The 20,404-nt window shown below is 37.6% G+C and overlaps 1 protein-coding gene across 2 annotated transcripts in view; it reads left to right on the forward strand.

The window, feature by feature from the left end:
* The window catches only part of VPS13C (vacuolar protein sorting 13 homolog C), a 170,469-nt gene that overhangs the window by 100,731 nt on the left and 49,334 nt on the right, over positions 1–20,404 (forward strand). For both annotated transcript variants that reach the window (XM_058665749.1, XM_058665750.1), the window contains exons 45-55: positions 497–644; positions 2,812–2,962; positions 7,783–7,895; positions 10,621–10,790; positions 12,265–12,512; positions 13,924–14,153; positions 16,004–16,096; positions 17,681–18,043; positions 18,364–18,450; positions 19,429–19,578; positions 19,723–19,987. In XM_058665749.1, the coding sequence (XP_058521732.1) occupies positions 497–644; positions 2,812–2,962; positions 7,783–7,895; positions 10,621–10,790; positions 12,265–12,512; positions 13,924–14,153; positions 16,004–16,096; positions 17,681–18,043; positions 18,364–18,450; positions 19,429–19,578; positions 19,723–19,987 (2,018 nt within the window). The remainder of the gene's footprint in view (positions 1–496; positions 645–2,811; positions 2,963–7,782; positions 7,896–10,620; positions 10,791–12,264; positions 12,513–13,923; positions 14,154–16,003; positions 16,097–17,680; positions 18,044–18,363; positions 18,451–19,428; positions 19,579–19,722; positions 19,988–20,404) is intronic.

Raw genomic sequence — 20,404 nt, forward strand, 5'->3', positions numbered from 1 at the left:
AATTAGTCGAGTATACTATACTGTTTTTGTGTAAGTAATGTAATAGTAACACTTTCTCAAAATTGTGTTTTTGATTCAATGTTTTACAGACTTTATAACACTAAATATGAATCTGCTTAAATTGATTCAGGCTGATTTGGGAAAAACAAGTATGTTCTGAAAAATTGTGATGCCAGCAGGTGCTTAGGAAATTTCTATGTGGAAATTGTTACACAACATGAAAATACACCTAATTTACAGTACAGATTAAAATATAGATATTATAGGTTATGTGTGTTTGTGAAGGCACTTCAACAAGTTAATGGAATATGGAATTGAAAAATGAGTTTATTTTGATGCGAAGTTATTTTGAAATCTATAGATATGAGTGGTCTTCAGAAAGTGTACAGAAATGTATATTATGAAAATCTGGATTTAAAAAAATTTTGCACCGAAATGAACACTATTCACTTTTATGTTCCATGACCTCTTCCTGAGTGTGTGTGTGTTTTTTTAGGACTATTTTGCAGAATGACTTGTCACAACATGACATTGAAATTTTAAAACCTGCAAACATGCTTTTGTCTGTACAACGAAATTTATCTGCAACATGGTTTATGCAAATTCCAGGTATGGAGGTAAAAGGAAAGCTAAAACCAATGCAGGTAAGTTTATAGCATTAAATATTTGAAAATTGCTATATAGGTTTTTGTTTTTGGTCACAGTATATTACCAGAAATAATACTACATTAAAAAGAAATACCTAGTTAACTGCAAATGCTTATTTTGCATGCTTTTTATAACCTCATTGTATTAAGATATTTGTTAGAAATAGCAAGAAGACTGAGGTGGTCTTCACTTTGGAAGATTATGTTGAAGTCTTTACGCAGTCAAACTGAAAGAGAATACTGAGTAATGTTTGGATACACACTGAAAGAACCTTGATCTTGCATCTGCTGGTTCACTTCCCAGATGGTTGTAATGGTCAGGTGCTTCTTCCAGGTCTCCCACTTGGACTGTCTTTTGCTGCTTTCTCAGGCCATCAGCATAGTGTTGGATTGGAAGTAGAGTAGGCAGGACTGACATGGTGCCCATATGGAATGCTGCCCTTGCAGAGAGTGGCTTTCCTGAGTGTGCCACAGTGCTGGCCTGGCAATCTTTTAATTAGAGAAGTGAGCATCATTTTGAACAGGCACATGTTTATGTTTGGCAGCAGTGACAGTGTGTTTAGCAGATTATGTATAAGCTCACAAGAGGAAGTGGGTCTGGTGAAGTCAGTGTTTGGACTTGAAGTGATCCTGTGGTTCTGTGTTGCTGTAGTGAAACTGTTAAAGTCAAACAGTAGAGGTTGGGGTCAGGCAGGGACAGATGAAGCAAACAGTGTGTGTAAAGCAAATAAAAATGTAATAGCTGAGAAGGTGTTTATTTCTCTGATTATTTTAATATAAACTAGGAAAAAGCAAAGAAGAGTTCTACTAGGGAAGAAATTACATTGAAGCTACTTGTGAAAATGAATGCTGTATCTATATTTGCAATAGTAGATTTATTATTTGGGAAACAGTTACTGAATTGTACCTGTTGGGAGTTTTCATGGAGAAGTCCCTACTCTAGCACTGTGTGCTGTTTCTTAATTTCTCCCTTATTGCTAAGAGATTCAATCCTAAGGCTAATTTGATGCTCTTCTGAAGACTGTGTGGTTATGGGTTTGTTGAAAGCAAAAGTAAAATCTGAATGTCTATCAGTAGGAGAATGTGCTTGAAACTGATACATTCACACATGAGGATTGTAAAGCATATAAAGCAAATAAACTAAAACTATTTGAAACAAAATAGGTGTATCTCAAACATAAAAATGAAAAAAATGAGATGGATTAATAGATATTTCTGAGGTGTTACACTTATACCTGTTGTCTGAGTGCTGTGGTTTGAGATGAACAGGAAATGCCTGATTATTGTTTTAAACTGAAGAAATCTCCTTATTTTCATTTAGATTTACAATCAGACATGGTCATGGGAATCTAGCTGGTGTTACATAGGCTCTTGCAACAGGATAGGAAGAGCCAAAGATAATACTAGGTTTACAGAGTGAAACAGCCCAGGAGCAGTTTTGTTTGTTTTAGTTAGTTTGTATTGTTCTGTAACCACCTGTATGGATGATATTAGTCCTATCTGAAAGACTCAAAATAAACTCAAGTTACGGAGGCTGAGAAACTTGGACAACAGTATAACTTGAAAGTGGTGGAACTTCTGTTTTTGTTTTTTCGCTTTCTGCTTTCTTTTTGCTCCATGTCCACTTGTATAAAGAAGAGAGATGAACAGGAAGCTCTATTCTTGTTCAAAATAATTGTTTAGTTACATTTGTTTTTGTTCTAAGAGATACTAGTTTTGATACAATCAATGCCTATTTTATGCATGTTAATACTTGGGAATAAGAGCTGCACACCCACATGTGTGTTACTTTCTGATAGCCACTGGAAACTGCAGAGCATTGTTCCTGAGTGGTATAGAAGCAGGTACTGGTACTGGCTGAGAAGGAAGTGGGGAGAGAAGAGGAGGGAAAAGAGATTTGCAGGTGTGAGAACAGGGTGGCTGGTAACAGATGAGGCAGGAGGGACCTGCGGTGCTGGAGGCAGTAGTGTGTTACACACAGGAGGCATGCCTCTAAGAAAAGGTGAAGGAACTTTCTCCTGAAATTTGTGGTCCCAACATTCTCTCTACATCTTTAAAAAATAAATTAGCAAATAGTTAATTTAGAGAAATAAATTGAGAGATAGATCTGTTGTTTTGCATTTTTATGACTTTATGCTAGCAACACATTTTTGATATTTTCTAGGTTTCTCTCAGTGAAGATGACTTAACAATTTTAATGAAAATTTTGCTGGAAAATCTTGGAGAAGCTTCTCCAGAGCCCAGTCCTACTCAGTCTTCCCAGGAGGCTGTACAAGTGAAGAAAGAAGTTCTGAGTGGATCCGACCACCTCAAGGGTATAAAGTGGTGAAGATTTTTCTTAATATTATCCTTGGGTTTATTGTATGCATTTGAAAGACAGAGATAATAAGGCACAAAGAGGTCTTATCTGCTGCTTCTCCCAAATAGCTTCAACAACTGGGACTGGGTTAGGCCAAAGCCAGGAGCCAAGAGGTTTTTCTGGATCCTCCCATAGGGATGCAGTGTCCATGTACTTGTTGGGCCTCTGCTGCTTTCCTAGGCACATTAGCAGAAAGCTGGGTCAGAAGTAAAGCACCTGAGACTTGAACTGGCTGCAGGCAGTGACTTAAACTGCCACACCACAAAGCCAACTGCCTAATGTCATTGTTTTTAAAACATTTATTTATTTATTTAGAAGTCAGAGAGAGGGAGAGTTGGAAAGAGACAGAGAGAGACATCCTTCATTGGCTGGTTTATCCTGAAGATGGCCACAATAAGGCAGAACCAGGCTGAAACCAGGAGCAAGAAATTTTATCTGGGTCTCCAACATGGGTAGGAGAGGCCCAAATACTTCTGCTATATTCTGGTGCTTTCCCAGGCTATTAGTAGGAGCTGGATTAAAGATGGAACCGATTGGTCATGAGTCTGCTATGGCAGAATGCTGGCCTCAGTGTGATATTTTTAGTTAATGCTTTTAGCTGCCCAGCATAAGTTGGATGAGCTGAGCTATTATTCTTCTGTGTATTGTGAAAAGTTTGCTAGGCTTAATGGGCCGCCTGTTGACTGCCAGAGGAAGGTCTGCCCAGTGTCTGTCACAGGCCAAGGGTCATGTAGTGTAGGCTACATGATGCTTTTTCGCCATTCTCTTCCCTAAGTTGCATTTTCTGAGTTCACACACTCAGGGTGATATGGCTTGAAAGAAAATGCAAACTTGCTATACAGTGTAGTAACGTCATAATGTAACTGAGAGAAAAGGACCTTAGTATCATCATACATAGTTGGCTGAGCCATGAGAAAGGAAAATACTCTGTAGAAACAACTGTACTCATGTGGCTTTATTGAAACATCATGTAATCAGACACATGGGAGGATTTTTCAGGTTCCTAAAATGGAAGCTTTTAGAAGCAATGGAACTGTTAAATTGTACCATTTCTAAAACAAAGTTCCTCTTTTTCAAGCATGAGATGAAAGATTGCAATCTTATCACTTAATGAATGTCACTCATATGAATATCATATGATCTTCTGGATCTGAAAATAGGTTAATATTTTCATTGACTAATGAGAGATAAATATCCAATGTTCTTAAAATGAATGTTTCACACTACTCGCTTATAATGCTCTGAAACCGTCAACCAGTAAAAGTGCCTGTTAGTGAAGAATAGTGTACAACAGGACTTCCGCTGTTACTCTCTGTGTGTTTTGAAATCACACAGATGACTAAATCAGTGTGAAAGGTAGTTTCTGCCTGATGTAGACAGAAATGTGAGCCTGAAGAAGCCAGCACCTTGTCTTCAGGTGGAGTTTGTGCCAGCTTGTGGACAGATGCTAGGTCAGTAGCCCGTGTCAGCTTGTGGACAGATGTTAGGTCAGGGCCCGTGTCAGCTTGTGGACCGATGGTAGGTCTGTGGCCCGTTGTTACTAGGTGTGGACAGATGCTAGGTCGGTGGCCCGTTGTTACTAGGTGTGGACAGATGCTAGGTCAGTGGCCCGTTGTTACTAGGTGTGGACAGATGCTAGGTCAGTGGCCCGTGTCAGCTTGTGTGGACAGATGCTAGGTCAGTGGCCCGTTAGTAGGTGTGGATATACAGATATGGATGCACTACAGTAGATGTGCTTGGTCTGATTAGAAGTCTCATGTTGAGTCATGATTAGATTTTGTCTGTATGTGTGTCAGGTGTCCTATATGGGGTTAATTTGATACTTGGGAAAATTTGTGAGTTTAGATGGAAGCTGAAAAGATGATACCTATGGGGCTATAAATTATTTTAAGGAGGATCAATGGAAAATACCTATACTTTTCCAACTTGGAAAAGCCTTATATAGTTAAAGTTATACAGTGTTGGCTTTTCCTAGTAACTTGTAAGACTATGCTTTCCTATGGAATGACCAAAGTATGGAATCAGTCTCTCAAAAGGTTAGAAAGCAAGGCCTTTTCTACCTACCCTCTCTTCAGATGAGAGAAAAGACTATATCACTTCTTGAAATTTCTTTAACCTCAAAATTTCAACCTCCCCTTACCATGTGTGAGCTTTGCTTAATTTGCCTATGAATATCTATTCATCCTTTTTAAAGTTTTTACTTTAGTGAATTCTTACATAATTGATCAGGATGGGAAGGATTAAGGGTCATGGAAAAGTGGGAATGATCACTATTTACAAGTTTCTCATTTCTTTTTCCTGTATTTGGAGTAAGTGGGGGCAGACAAGGGGAGAAGCCGCACCCAGTCTCCCAACCACCCCAGTACCTGGGGATGGGGAATGGCCACCTGATATCAAGTCAGGGTCCTGATGTGACATAGTCTACTTTAAAGTCTCTACTCATCCAGATTGCATCTTCATTGGGCTAGTGTAGTTGTCCAATCAGTCCTGTTCTCATTCCTCTGCTATGGTAACTTATCTTTTGAAGGCCCCAATGGGCTGCTATATTCTCTATGTGGTTCTGGGCCAGCCATCCAGTACTCTGTCTTGTCTTGTGACTGAGGAGAACCAGGTGACCTGGGCCCCACCAGACATCCCATCCCTGGGGCTCATGGACCCAGCATCCACCATGCAGGTGGGCCTAAAGACCTGGGCCAGGTGACCCAGAATCCGCTTGACTCCCCCACCCCTGGAACTCACAGACCACTGAACACCTACCACACAGGTACGCCCAAGGGCCCAGGTCTGGTGATCCAGACCCCACCAGACCCCTGACCCATAACCCCAGGAGTTACAGACTTGTGCCCACTGTACAGGCAGGCTCAAGGGCCCGGGCCAGGCAACTTAGGTCCCACCAGATCCCCATCCCCTGGGGCTCACGTTCCTGGCACCCACCGTGCATGTTGGCCCAAGGACCCGAGTCAGACAACCTGGACCCCACTGGACCCCCCCCCACCCTGGGGCTCACGAACCTGGCACCCACTGCACAGGTAGCCCCAAGGCCCCGAGCCAGGCAACCTGGGCCCATCCAGACCCCCATCCCTGAGGCTCACAGTTCCTGCACCCACCACCCCAAAAATGGCATGGCTCGCCTCACCTCAGCATCAACCAGTAGGTGCTTCAGCCTGGCTCAGTACGGCCTGCCGCAGTTCCAGCTTTTGCTGGTTGGTGCTACAGCCTATCCCAGTCCAACCTGGCCTCTGTCCCAGCCCTGATGTGAACTAGCTGGCTGCAGCCCCTCTTGTGCCCCGTCCTGGTCTTCAGATCTGCCAGTGGATGTTATGAATGGCCTAACCTGTCCTGCCGTCCTGACCTATATATTGGCAGGTAATGTAGCCTAGTCTGGTTTGGGCTACTCCTTGCCTTGGCTCTTGTGCTAATTTGCAGGAACTGAATTCTTACAAAGGAATTTTCCCTCCTCTATCAGATCACCACTTATGAAACATCTTGCGCACACCAGTGGGTCGTTGGCCCAGGCTGACTTTGTCCATCTCTTATTCTAGCAGGAATAGTTTCCTTGCCCAGCTGGCCCGTACCTAACCCAGTGGGTGCTTAACGTTGGGTGTTGCAGCCCAGCCGCACCTGGACCACACTCAAAAACATCCATCATTGTAGTTCAATGGGAGACAAGGTTTGGTCCAGCATGTTCTATACCCAGCCTGGCTTTCATGAGTAACAGTGGGTGCTGGAGTCTAGCCCAGTTTGTTGCTCCCCAGACCCAATCCCCATGCATGCTGGGAGAGACTGCAGCCGTGTCCATTCCAGGCAGCCACCCCCATTCTGACTCACACGCTCACCAGCAGGAATCCCAACCAGGGTGTCCCATTATCTCCCCAACCAGGCTTGATCCCAGCCACAGATCTTGTGTGTGCCAACAGAGATAGCTGTTCCACATGGGCGAGCCCACATGCTCCCCCACAGATTCTGTTCCAAGATGTAATTCACTCACATGCTGGTTAGTGTCATGGACAAGCCTCACATTTCCCATACCCTGTTTTGACTCTCAGTGGTGGGTTCTATGGTCTAGCCCTGCAAGTACAGTGGCCTTGTTCATGGAATGCCCTCAGAAGTTGTTCCTCACCTGGACATGAATCCTCAGGTTCTTGCTTGTCTCCACCTGTGCTGTCTTTCAGACCAAATGTCAGTCCACACCACCAGTTCCCCAGAGTGTGCTGCCAGGTGGCCTGATAACTTCACCTGGCACCTCCCCTGGGGAGTCACATTGCCTGACTGTCCGCATCTGTGCTGGTCTAAAAAGCACCCAGGCCCACAATAAAGATAATGTATTGGTATAAAAGGTAGCTGAAGATACCGAGAATTTTGTTTAGCAGAAACTCTTTTATTATGTGTCTAATCTGGGAGAAAATATGTCTTCTGGGCTTCCACTATCATAATCTGCTAAGGAAAGGTTATGATTAGTTATTTGAAAATGTCTAGCCAATTATAAAAAGCTCTGTAAGCGTTATCATCACTTTTTGAGACACTCTTGTTGTTACTGTTCTGAGTCTGCACAAGACTCCCTCTTTTTAAGAATATATGAATGGTCTGTCTCTGCCACTTGTCCTGCACATACTAAATATAGAAGAAGTAATCATTGTCATTTCTATTTCAGTGTGTCATTTAGATAACCCTAGATGCATGTTATAAATTTATAATAAAATAATCACAGATTTAAAATCCTATGTGAATATACCTTTTTAAAAAGCTTTACTTTTGTGTCTCTGTTGGAATTTTTAGAGCAAGAAGACTTAGCAGACTTAAAGCTTTCTGTGGACCAGACTGTCACTCTTCAATTTGACTTTCACTTTGAGTCTCTTTCCATTATCCTTTACAACAATGATATCAACCAGGTATGTAATAAACTTCTGAAGTTAAAAACAAGTCTTTAGCTTTAGATATTCAGTTTTAAAATGTCGACTTCTTTTGTGAAGCAACTATTCATTAGAAAATTAGAATTCTGTTTGCCCTATAGAATATATGCTTGTTCTGCCCTCTGTTGTTACTTTGTCAAGTGTTCCTAATATTATTGAAATAGAGAAAAGCTCTTAAGATTTTATTTTCTTCATAAGTGACATTGGAAATAAAATCTGTTTTGATCCACTGCTAATACTGTTTTACATGAAAGATTGATTGTACACAGAATTTTATTGCATAGCTGAAAATATATAACTATTTGAAAAGGGTGACTTAGTTGTGGATTTGGAGTTAAATTTTAATAATTATTTTAAAATTTGTGGTTGTCTGATATAGAAACATTAATTGAGTTTTTACTGAGTAAATTTGATGTGTTGTAGAATATCAGAGCTGCAGATTAATGAATTAAAGAACTAGCACCTCCTGTCACCATTATTTGAACTAAGTGATGTATTTTAGACATTTTTAATAATGTGTTGCAGGGAATATTTTTGATTATCTAAATTATGTTACTAATATTTAACACACATATATGTTAATGGCTATACCATACAAGTCATAAAATCCATCGTTTATTGATTTTGTATCTTAAATCTGATGCTAATGTAGACACTAACTTAGAGTTCATTTTGTTTTGTAAGATTTTTACAGTTCATACATTGCTATTGTTGAATTTTGGGCTATTATTCCTCATTTGTGTAATAAATTGCCTTCCTGAAAAATTTGTGATGTTTAATGTTCGGGAAGATGTCAGCAAATGATCTTGCAGAAAATGGATAGATAAATGGACTTTCCATTTCATTTAATGTGCAAGTATCTTCTGGTTCCCCATTTTAGATACTTGTATTTCTCTTTATATCCCTGTTTGCTGACCCTGCTTGTTTAAACAGTGAGTGCTGTCATTTTTTTTTCCTGGAATCTAAGTTTAGATAAACTGGGTATTGTCGTTTTTTTTTTTCCTGGAATCTATGTTTAGACACTGAGTGTTGTCAGTTTTTTTTTTTTCTTGGAATCTACGTTTGTTTTGTCATTTCTTTAGCTTTATTTAAAACTCTTTTAGGGGACACTTGGGGTAGTCTGGTAACTTCCTCGTTGGTTACTCTTTTTCCTTTTATCTGTGCTAGATATTGATAAGCTCAGTTTCTTAATCTTTATGTGGTCATTTTCCACTTTCTATTCTACTAAAAGGACATCCCATGTAATTTTATGTAGAATTCTATTTATGGGAAACAGTTCAGTGGCTGTAAATTGTGTACTGTGTAACTGTATTAGGAAACAATGTGTTGTGGTCAGTAGGTGTGTCACAGATAATTTCTAATAGTTAAAAAAGGAAACATGTGAATTATTTATTTTTTTATAAAGTAAAGCCATTCAGTATATGCCAGTAATAATGCATTCTGGCCCCGTTGTATGCCCTGTACTATATAGCATTAGAAGGTGATGTGGATTTTTTGTAAGATTTATTTATTTATTTATTTATTTATATTGGAAAGGCAAATTTACAGAGAGAAGGAGAGGCAGAGAGGAAGATCTTCCATCTGCTGGTTCACTCTACAAATGGCCACAGTAGCCAGAGCTGAGCTGATCCAAAGCCAGGAGCTTCTTCCACGTCTTTCACATGAGCCCTGGCTCCCAAGGCTTAGGTCTGTCCTCCTGACTCCTGGCTTCAGATTGCCTCAGCTCTGGCTGTCTTGGCCATTTGGGAAAGAGAACCAACACATGGAAACTGTGTCTTCTTATCTCCATAAGTCTGCCTTTTGAGTAAAAATAATAAATGTTTTCTTAAAAAGGAGCCTAAATCTTTAGTTTTGGCATTGATACACTCGTATGTTTCATTTGTTCTCATTCCTTACCATTCTTTCTTGTGCTATTCATATCTAACCACCCTGTATTCCATGCCCTCCTAGCATCTTCTATTGCTTGCCTGTGGTTTCTTTCCCTGTTAATTGTGCTTTACCTTCTTAACCTCTGATCGCAGTCGGCCTCCAAGGCTCACCGTTTTGAGTTTTTCCAGGTAGCAATGATCCAGTTGTCTTCTTTGGGTTTGAATATTTTCTTAACCTAATTATCTCATAACCTTTTTGAATGTGGGAAAGCATGAAGATGAATAAAGAAGTTACTGTATGGCACAAGGCATTTGATCATTTATAATATCTCATTGTGATATTCCTGTCCATGTTTTTCTATTCATTTTTCTCAACTAGGGTATAAACTCTTCAAGGTCACCACTAGACCATATCCTGGTTCTTCTTGCAGAGGTTTTTTATAGAGAGCTCTTCAGATAGTTGGAAGATTGATTAATTTGCAGAATGTTTCCTGAATATTGTTTGCACTAAACTGTAAATCAGATAAATTTTAATGTTTTAAAATGTCAACATATTTAAACCTGTTTTTGAAGTTTACTAACATGCATAAATATATTCATCTGTAAGTCCATTCCTGCTCATAAATGTACATTCTTCAGTTCCATTTATGTGTTTTAGCATCTACACTCTTAAAATGTGAGAGATTGGTTTGCCTCCAGGCTGAATTAAGGAATATATATATATGTGTGTGTGATATATAATATATATGCTATATATATATGTTATATATATCTAAAAATAAGTGACATGATATTTAAAGATAATTGATTTCTTTTGCTTGAAAAATACACTGCAGGAATCCAAACTTTCGTTTCATAATGACAGTTTCCGCCTTGGTGAACTGAGACTACATCTCATGTCCTCCACTGGGAAGATGTTTAAGGATGGCTCACTGAATGTCAGCGTTAAACTTCAGACATGCACCCTTGATGATCTCAGAGAAGGCATTGAGAGAGCAACATCAAGGTTTGTCAGATCTGAATTTGCTGTACATGGTTCAGGGTGGACCCTGGACCTGCCATTCCCAGCAGACGCTTGCCAAGCCTGGAATCACCAGGAGAGTCTGTCTGTCTTGTCCTATTTCCTGATTTGAAGTGCATTGAGAAGCATCACAACCATCACATTCTGATGAATGGATCAAGTGAAAGTTTATTAATGAAGTGCTGTCTTAAAAACGGAACCACAAGAATGTAACAGTTTTAATAGTTAGCTCATGTGAATTGATACAATAGGTAAAGTGTTTTTCCAGACTGGCTCCAGTGTGTAGAATCAGTTCTTTTAAAAAGCTTTAGAGTTTTAGACCTTTTCTTTGTCTTACTTTGTCTATTTTCTTTGTTCTTGAGAAACATTTGTTTTTGAGATAGCATTTTTAATTTACATTACAAAGGCTTATTTCCTTTAAATAAAGTGCAATAGATAAAAAGTGGAGAGAGGTTAAAATGGGCACAGAATCATTAATATTGTGATAGTAAATAATCCTCTATTAATTTGTTTGTCAAGTACTTAAAACAGTTTGGCAAAACACTACAGCAAAATTGATGAATTCCAGTATTTCTATTTGTTTTAAAACGAGCATGTAAAATTTCAAATTTTAGCAAAATAGAAGGTGGTATAATTCTATTATCAACACATTCTTGAAAAGTTAGTTTATATCTGCCTGTTTGTTAGTGACTAATTTATAATTTTGATGAGCCATGTTTTTATTACTTTCTCAAATAATAAGAAAATTTTTGTACATAACTTTTTTATTTTTTGAGAAAAGTAATGTTAATATTTAAACTGGGACTCTATTGGATAGATAGGAAATAATTCTCAAGAACTGTTTGTTAGAACAAATTAATGAACAGAATGCTATCAAGCAATCCGATTTTCCAGTTTGCAAATTTCATGTGTGCCAGTAGTTATTTCCAGCTCTCTGAGCCAGGATGACACATGGCCACCATCTGTTTAGTAGCCTGTTTGGCTGGCAACGTTAGGATGTGTAGAAACTCTCATTGCAGAGATTTGATAAATACTTGCTGATCTGAATTGCTGTGCATACTTCCAGAATCAAATTGTATGGGATGGTATTCAGAGATGAATCCTTTCAAGGAGGTTTCATTTTGTAAAATTCTGTGAAGAGTTTGACATTTTTTTGTAACCACATTGATGTGTTTTGTTAATTGGCAAAATTCCTCTCTAGCAGTCATTGTTTTGTTTAGTACAATAATACACTGTAATTATAAAATATTGTATAATTGCTTAATACTCTAAGTCTTGATTTAGAAATTACAAGACAGTTTCATGGTTGCTTATTAGATGATTGGATTCCAGTTAATAGTGTCCTGTTTTCTGTTTATATTAGAAGCTGAAAAAAATCATATACTGAAACATATCAAAGTTTTTATGTTTTGGATTATTTAAGCAGCCATAAAATGATGAATGTTACATATGTTTTCAGAATGATTGACAAAAAGAATGGCCAAGATAACAATAACTCTATGATTGAAATAAGTTACCAACAAGACAAAAATGGAAGTCAGATTGATGCTGTTCTTGACAAGCTGTACGTTTGTGCCAGTGTGGAGTTTCTGATGACTGTGGCAGATTTCTTTATCAAAGCTGTGCCTCAGAGTCCCGAAAATACTGCAAGAGAAACACAGTTTCCTCGAAGACAGACTGCCATGGGGAAAGTCAAAATGGAAAAAGGTTAGCAGAATTTATCTGTTGTAGACCCCAATGTTACTTTACAGAAGTGCAAACAGGAAAAAAGAGAACTAGTCTCAGATTTAGATGTGTTCTATTTAAAAACATGGAGTGGACAAACATTTTAAGCAGAAAAATATAGAAGTATTTAGGACTCATATTAGGAAACTGCTCTGTTTTCAGCTGTGAAAATATTTACTCGCTCAGTAGTGATATGTATCAGCGGCCAGCAGACTAGAGAGGAATTTTTTTTTTTAATGTAAGGAATGTGTCTTAAATTTTGGCACATTGAAGAGCATTTGGAAAGGAGAGAATGGGATGAAGGAGGACCCAGCATTAATCCCCTGAACATCACTATTCACTCTTTAAATGTAGTGGGACAATCACAAATGTCTGGTTTAGCTGTATGCTGGAGGGAGCTATTTTCAGCTCTATAATTCTATTTTAGGACTATCAAGTAAATGGCCATTTTCTGCATTACATTACAGTTATGTAAGATCAGGTATTTTTCTTTCTGTAAAACAACAGCAATGGTAAACTGATATTTACTGACCAGGTCAAAATTTTTTTCCACTTCTAGTTTTTATGAAATATTACATAATATCTCTGTGTTCATGTATCTGATACATCAAACATATTTATACCACAGATGACATGATACAACTGTGAACTTATGGGTGAAATTAGAAGAAGCAAAACAGCAATGGTTTATTTACTCTTTCAGGCTCTCTTTTCCTCCTCTTTTATTTTTTAATGATATAAAGATGCTTGAGAGTTTTATATTTATCACAAGTGATTTTTTTTTTTAAATTGTTTGAAAGTTACAACTAGAGAAACGGAGAGACAGGGAAACCTTCCACCTGCGGCTTCATTCCCCAGACAGTTGGGCAGCATCAGGTCAAAGCCAGGAGTTTTGTCCCAGTCTCTTGTGAAGGTACAGGAGTACAAGTACTTGGGTCATCTTCAGCTGCTTTCCCAGGTTTATTCGCAGGGAGCTGGATCAGAAATAGAGCATCCAAGACACGAACCAGTGCTCACACAGAGTGCCAGCTTCTCAAGTGTCAGCTTAACTTGCTGCACCACAGCACTGATCCCTGTTGCCTTATTGTTGTATTTTCCTCTTCTGTTTTCCCTTTATTGCTCCTGCTTTTTAACATAATATCCACGTATGTCTTTATGTGCATACACCTTCTTCCTGCCAAGAAGAACTTTGAAACAATATTGTTTTTCCAGATCAAAATGGAGATAATCTTTGGAAAGATAATGAAATTATGTTTTCTTGTACAGCCAACTTTGTTTAGTAGTAATCATTTACTCAGTAACTAGTACATGACACATGGATAAATGATTTGATTTTGGTTGAATAACAGAATTTACATGAAAATATTACTGTTGGCTGGTTTTGTTTCTTCAGAGGACGCTGTGAGATCCAACATGACTCTAAAGGCCACGGTCACCGATCCAGAAGTAGTGTTTGTTGCCAACCTGACCAAGGCTGATGCCCCTGCCCTGACAGCCTCGTTCCAGTGTAACCTCTCTCTGTCCACATCAAGACTGGAACAGATGATGGAAGCTTCTGTGAGAGACCTGAAAGTGCTTGCTTGCCCATTTCTCAGAGAAAAGAGAGGGAAGAGCATTACCACAGTAAGAATTCCTTTGTCTCCTAGTCTTAAAGAGTGACAGAAGTGGTTGGTTCATAGAATTCTAGACTGATAAGGCCTAAGAGATTATGTTCTGCACACCTGGGGATCTATAGGTAAGGATGTTGAGCTCAAACACGTTAAATTGCTCAGCTGTGGCTGCTGTGTGACAGAGTTGGGAACAATCTCACATTGGTTTTCTTTACATTATGCCCTCTTCTGTTGGCTGGCATTTGGGTTTTATTGCAAATCAATGTTTGTTTTCCACTGTTGTATAATTAATGGGTAAATGAATATTTAAATCTAAAATGAAAAAGTTCAATTAAAATTATGGGACTAAAAGAGGTGATATTCTGCTGTTATTTATTAAAAATTAATTTCAGGGCAAATGTTTAACCTACTTATTACAATGCCTGCATCCTACATCAGAATAACTGAGTTGGTTCCTGCCTCCAACTCCTGACTCCAGCCTTCTGTTACATCTGCTTTGGGGAGCATTAGTGATGATTGAGTTTCTGAAAGTGGGAGACCTGAATTGCATTCCTGCCTTTCAGATTTAACCCGACTCAGAGCTGGCCATTGACTGAATTTAAGCAGTGATGTAGCAGATGGGAACTCTGTCTCAGCCAAATAAAGAGAAAAATAAAAATCGTTAAAAAGTTGATTTTAGTTATTTTTCACATAATTATTTAAATATGACTTAATTTAATGCCAAACCCATTAATTTTTAGAAGAGAATATCTATATTGTATGACTCATTTTAGATGTTATTTTGAATGTAAAACCTTATGGTCTGCGTGACTTGCATGGGATATGTGCTGTCATGAAATATCTTTTTTTATGAAATATCTTTTATCAGGATTATATTTTAACATATTGCAGAAAGATTATGCCTATTTAAAACTCATTTTAAAAATGAGGGTTTTGTAATTCTGATCACTCCAGTCAGTTTGGAGGCATGGTTCTTTTATTTCTTTAACAATATATGAGAATATAGACTTCATATTTTAATATGTTATCAAGTGTGAATATTTGCATTGTATATAGATTTTTAAAGCCCACCCTCTCATGAGAACTTTTAAAAAAATATTTATTCATCTTCATTAGAAAGGCTGATTTACACAAAGCAGGAGAGATAGTGAAAAGATCTTCCGTCTGCTGGTTTGCTCCCCATATAATTGCAGTGACTGGAGCTGAGCTGATCTGAAGCCAAGAACCTGGAGCCAGGAGCTCCTTCTGGGTCTGTCATGTGGGGGCAGGGCTAAAGGACTTGGGGCATCTTTTGCTGCTTTTCCAGGCCATAAACAGTGGGACGGATCAGAAAAGGAGCGCCTGGAACACGAGTCAATGCTCAGATGGGATGCTGGTGCTTGAGGGTGGAGGATTAGCCTGTTGAGTCATGGCATGGGTCCCTTGGAGTGTATTGTGATAAGAACTTACATAATATTGAATATTGGCCTATGTAATCATCTAGAGACTTTTCATTTACCTTTCTTTACTCTTCAGTTCATTTTTAGGGATACTTCAACCATATATTTATGAGAGGCATCTTTTAAAACATGCCTAAGCAAGAGGAAACATGTTAAACTTCTGCTGTTAAAATGCACTCTCTAAGGAGTTAGTGTGAAGAAATCATCGGAGGTGCTTAGAGTGCTATACAGTATCCACAGATTTGTTGTAGTTCAGATCCTGCGCTAAGAGCTTCTTGGCTCTTTTGACCTGGGCTTTTGCTTTTAGTGGTAGACTGTAGTTAAAGGTCCCAAGTTAAATGTGATGTGGCTCTTGTAAGTATGTATTACTTGTATAATGAGTGTATCACTAAGAAAATGTGAATTTCACTTATTTTTTTACTAGGTCTTGCATCCCTGCTCTCTATTTATGGAAAAATGTACCTGGGTATCAGGAAAGCAAAATATAAATATTATGGTTAAAGAATTCATAATTAAGGTTAGTGCCTTTCATATTCTTTAGATGAAAATTCTTATTTTTCTAATAATACTGCAAAATTGATTTTACATATCATAATACCTATTGTTATAACTTGGATAAGTATAGACATATAGTCAGTAATAAGTGACATAAATATATATGTATTTTTGAAGATTTATTTATTTTTATTACAAAGTCAGATATACAGAGAGGAGGAGAGACAGAGAGGAAGATCTTCCGTCCGATGATTCACTCCCCAAGTGAGCATAATGGCCGGTGCTGTGCCGATCAGAAGCCGGGAACCTGGAACCTCTTCCGGGTCTCCCACACGGGTGCAGGGTCCCAAAGCATTGGGCCATCCTCGACTGCTTTTTCCCAGGGCACAAGCAGGGAGCTGGATGGGAAGTGGAGCCTTCGGGATTAGAACTGGCACCCATATGGGATCCCGGGGCGTTGAAGGTGAGGACTTTAGCTGCTAGGCCACGCCGCCGGGCCTAAAATATATTTTTAAATAAAAATGATTGTTCCTATTTTCTTCCCAAGAGCACTTTTAATATTTTCAACTGAATAAAGTATTTTCTCTGTTAAGTGTGTATGTTTATGTTGGAGAGATTAAATTAGAGAGGAGAGCCAAACTGGGGTAGGAGGGAGGAAAAAGGAAGAAAAAAGGATTAAAAAACAAAAGAAAGAAAAGATTAGAGAGTTGAGGCTGTCATCATTTTATTTGATTATTTTAGAGTTTATTTGAAATATAATTGAAGTTTCAAAACTATGTGATTTTTTTTGGCTCACAAAATATTTGAAATAACAAATTTATTATAGGAATAAATTAGAATTAAAAAATTCTTTGAAGCATTGAAACAACAGTCTCTTCTTTCCAGCAACATTCAGATTCCTTTAGTACAATTCTATAGCCATTTAAAAATGAAAGACACCAGAATATTTTCTGAAATATATTTCTGTCCAAAGGACACAGAAATGAGATAGGTACTGCCAATATATGATAGTAGATCTACTGGTATAAGTTTTCGACTAATAGTGGTTGCACTGAAGCTCAAAGTAATTTCATTTTAAGTTCCATGTTTATAAAAATTTTCTCCAATACTTAATGGGTTTATGATTTTCAAGGATAATATTGTAAATAGGGGTGGGGGAAGCTCCTTGAACTTTCCATGTATTTTCTCTAAATGCTGAGTTAGTTCCATTTCTTTGTACATTCAACCAGCCTTTTTTCAGCTCCTGCCATGTATAAAAATTGTTGTGTTCAAGGCATTAGGAATATATGGTCTTTGGTTTTAGAAAGCTTAATGGCTTCTGTGAGTAACAAGTACTTAGTGGTAACAACTGATTGCACTCCTAATATTTGTTCATTCGCATAGCATTGTTTTACTTTGATCAGTTTAAATTTTTGACTTTCTGCATATAACACTAATTCAAGGTAACTTGAACAGAGATCATTATGATACAATTGACACATTTTGTGTTCTCTCCTGTTAAGTTACAAACTCAAACATCTTTAGTTTTTAACTTTTGCACCCGATATGTTAATTCCTCTCATGAGAAAGAATCTGTTCTAAACATTTTTTTCTGCTTTCTTTAAAGATTTCACCGATAATTCTTAATACTGTAATGACAATCATGACTGCCATGTCTCCAAAACCAAAAGAAGATGATTCCCAAGATACAACTAAGGAAATGGACCTTTGGGGCATCAAGTCTGTTAATGATTATAATTCTTGGTTTCTTGGTGTTGACGTGGGAACAGAAATAACTGAAAATTTCAAAGATACTGATAATCCATTGATAGAGGAGAACTGTACTCTTGCTGTGGAGACAGTTCAGGTTACTCTAGAATGTGGCCTCGGACATCGAACTGTACCTTTACTGCTGGCTGAGTCTAAGTTTTCAGGAAAAATTAAAAATTGGACTTCCCTAATGGCTGCTGCTGCTGACATGACACTACAGGTATGTCGTATCTGTTAGTTCTAAGCCAGCTTCTTGAAAGTTTGTGTGTGGCACATCAAATACATATGTGGCTAGATAACATATTTTAAATTTTAATTTGTTGATACTTAGTATTTTTGGTAATTATTTTGAGAGTTTTTTTGTTAAATCATTTTTTATTGTAACATAAAAATGCATACTCTTTTATTTTGTGTTTTTAAGTGAATTTTTACAGTGGTTATTGATATATAATTTTAGTTCCTAAATATTTTTCCTGCTGGTTACAGAAATATACAACTAAAGTTGAGAAAATCATGTATTATAACTCTGTACCTTTCCAGGTTCATTATTACAATGAGACCCATGCTGTATGGGAGCCACTGATCGAGAGAGTGGAGGGGAACAGACAGTGGAATTTAAATCTTGAAGTAAGGAAACTGTAAAATATCTTTATGTAGAGTGACATCATACATCTCCATGGATGTATTTTTGTTCATTCATTTCAGGATGTCTTCTAGGATCCTGAAAGGACTTTCAATGGAGTCATGAGATCAAACCCTACTGTTGTAATAATACTCAGCCCTGTGTATCATTTTAAGGCATTCTCTTATGAACCTCCAGTAGAGTTTTTCAGAGATGATGTTAATGTAAAATTGAAACAGTTTGAGTCAGGAGTAAGAACTCAGCTTTCTTTTTTTAAGATGGCATTGAAGAGATTTGTAAATGTCCCTCTTCTTGCTATTTACATATATGTAGATGAATTATATGCATTTACATGTATATTTACTTAAAATGCACTTTTAAAATTTTTCATTCCATGTTAGTTTAACCTAAATGCTCGTAATAGCTAGGCTGAAGTCAGGAGCCAGGAATTCAATATCATTTCCATATAGGAGGCAGAAAATCAACTTTTGGAGTTAATCTGCTGCTGCATCCCAGGGTGCTTAATGGTTAAAAGTTGGATTGGAAGCTAAGGAGATGGAAGTCAAGCTCAGGCAAACTGATACAAGATGTGACCATCCTAAGAAGTGCTCTCCCCTCACTTTATTCTTTAAGTAGTTGCCTTGCATTTAAAATCTCATTTATATTAATGTGTAATTTTTTAAATTAAATTATTACCTAGTTTCCAACAAAATCCATGCAGGTGGAAATCACAGAAATGTTGCTCTTTGAGATTCCCAGTGGGTTTTAAGAATGAAATCAGTGAGTTCTGAGAACTCTTATTCTAGTTTATGAATTCTTTTGTATTATCTCTTTGTGGTATTTCTTAAGAATACTTTAGAATTGTCAGTACAAAGCAGGAGTGTCCAGTTGAGCAGGAATGTGAATTGCGTACTATTAGCAAGTTGTCATAGCACATATTGTTAATGGTTAATGTGTAAAATTTATGTTACTTATCTCCATAGATAAAGAAGAATCCAGTCCAGGATAAAAGTTTGGTGCCAGGAGATGATTTCATTCCTGAGCCACAAATGGCAGTTCATATTTCTTCAGCAGATACGATGAATATTACAATATCTAAAAGCTGTCTTAATGTTTTCAACAATCTTGCAAAAGTATGTTACTCATTATTGATTAGACTATAAGTAGAATTTTGATCTAAAACATATGTAGATTATTTTTGGCCAAATCATTTTCTAAAAAATAGGCTTTGAAAAATACATTTTGCAGAAAATTTGTTGTGGTATGCTTTTTTTCAGGGTTTTTCTGAGGGCACTGCCTCTACTTTTGACTATTCTTTAAAAGACAGGGCTCCTTTTACAGTAAAAAACGCCCTGGGTGTTCCTGTTAAGGTCCAGCCCAATCATAACCTCAGAGTAATGGGCTGTCCGGAGAAAAGTGATATTTATGATGTTGCTGCTGGTGAGACTTTGGAATTGGAGTACTCCGGCGTGGAATCTTCATGTCCAGGAAAACTTTCCATCTTAAGCCGCCAGGAAAGCTCCTTCTTCACTCTAACTTTTGGTATGCCATGGTGTTTATCTGGCTTTTAAGGTCATCATAAGAACTATTGTTAGTCTTATTTTTGATTAAACATAAAAAATATTTTACTGCACATATATTGGGAGACAGTTATTGATAAACTCTTGTTTTTGCTTTCTTCTAAATGTGAGCAAAGAAAACCTGACTAATTCAGTAAGGATTTTAGAAAACTAGATTGTTTCCATAGCCTTCAATAATAAAGCATGTGGTGTGCTGCAGATAGGATGGGAGCTCCTTGAAAACAGAAAGTAACTGTATTTGGAAGTCCAAAAATATTACTGTTAGTGACTATCATTACTAATAAAAGAAGATTGTAGATTATTGCTTTACAGTTGAGAGAACCAGAAATAAGTTGCACTTGGCTTGTTTTAATATAATCACTCCCCGTATTTTAAGTCA

This window comes from Ochotona princeps, chromosome 6 (genome assembly GCF_030435755.1).
Source record: "Ochotona princeps isolate mOchPri1 chromosome 6, mOchPri1.hap1, whole genome shotgun sequence".
Lineage (NCBI taxonomy): Eukaryota > Metazoa > Chordata > Mammalia > Lagomorpha > Ochotonidae > Ochotona > Ochotona princeps.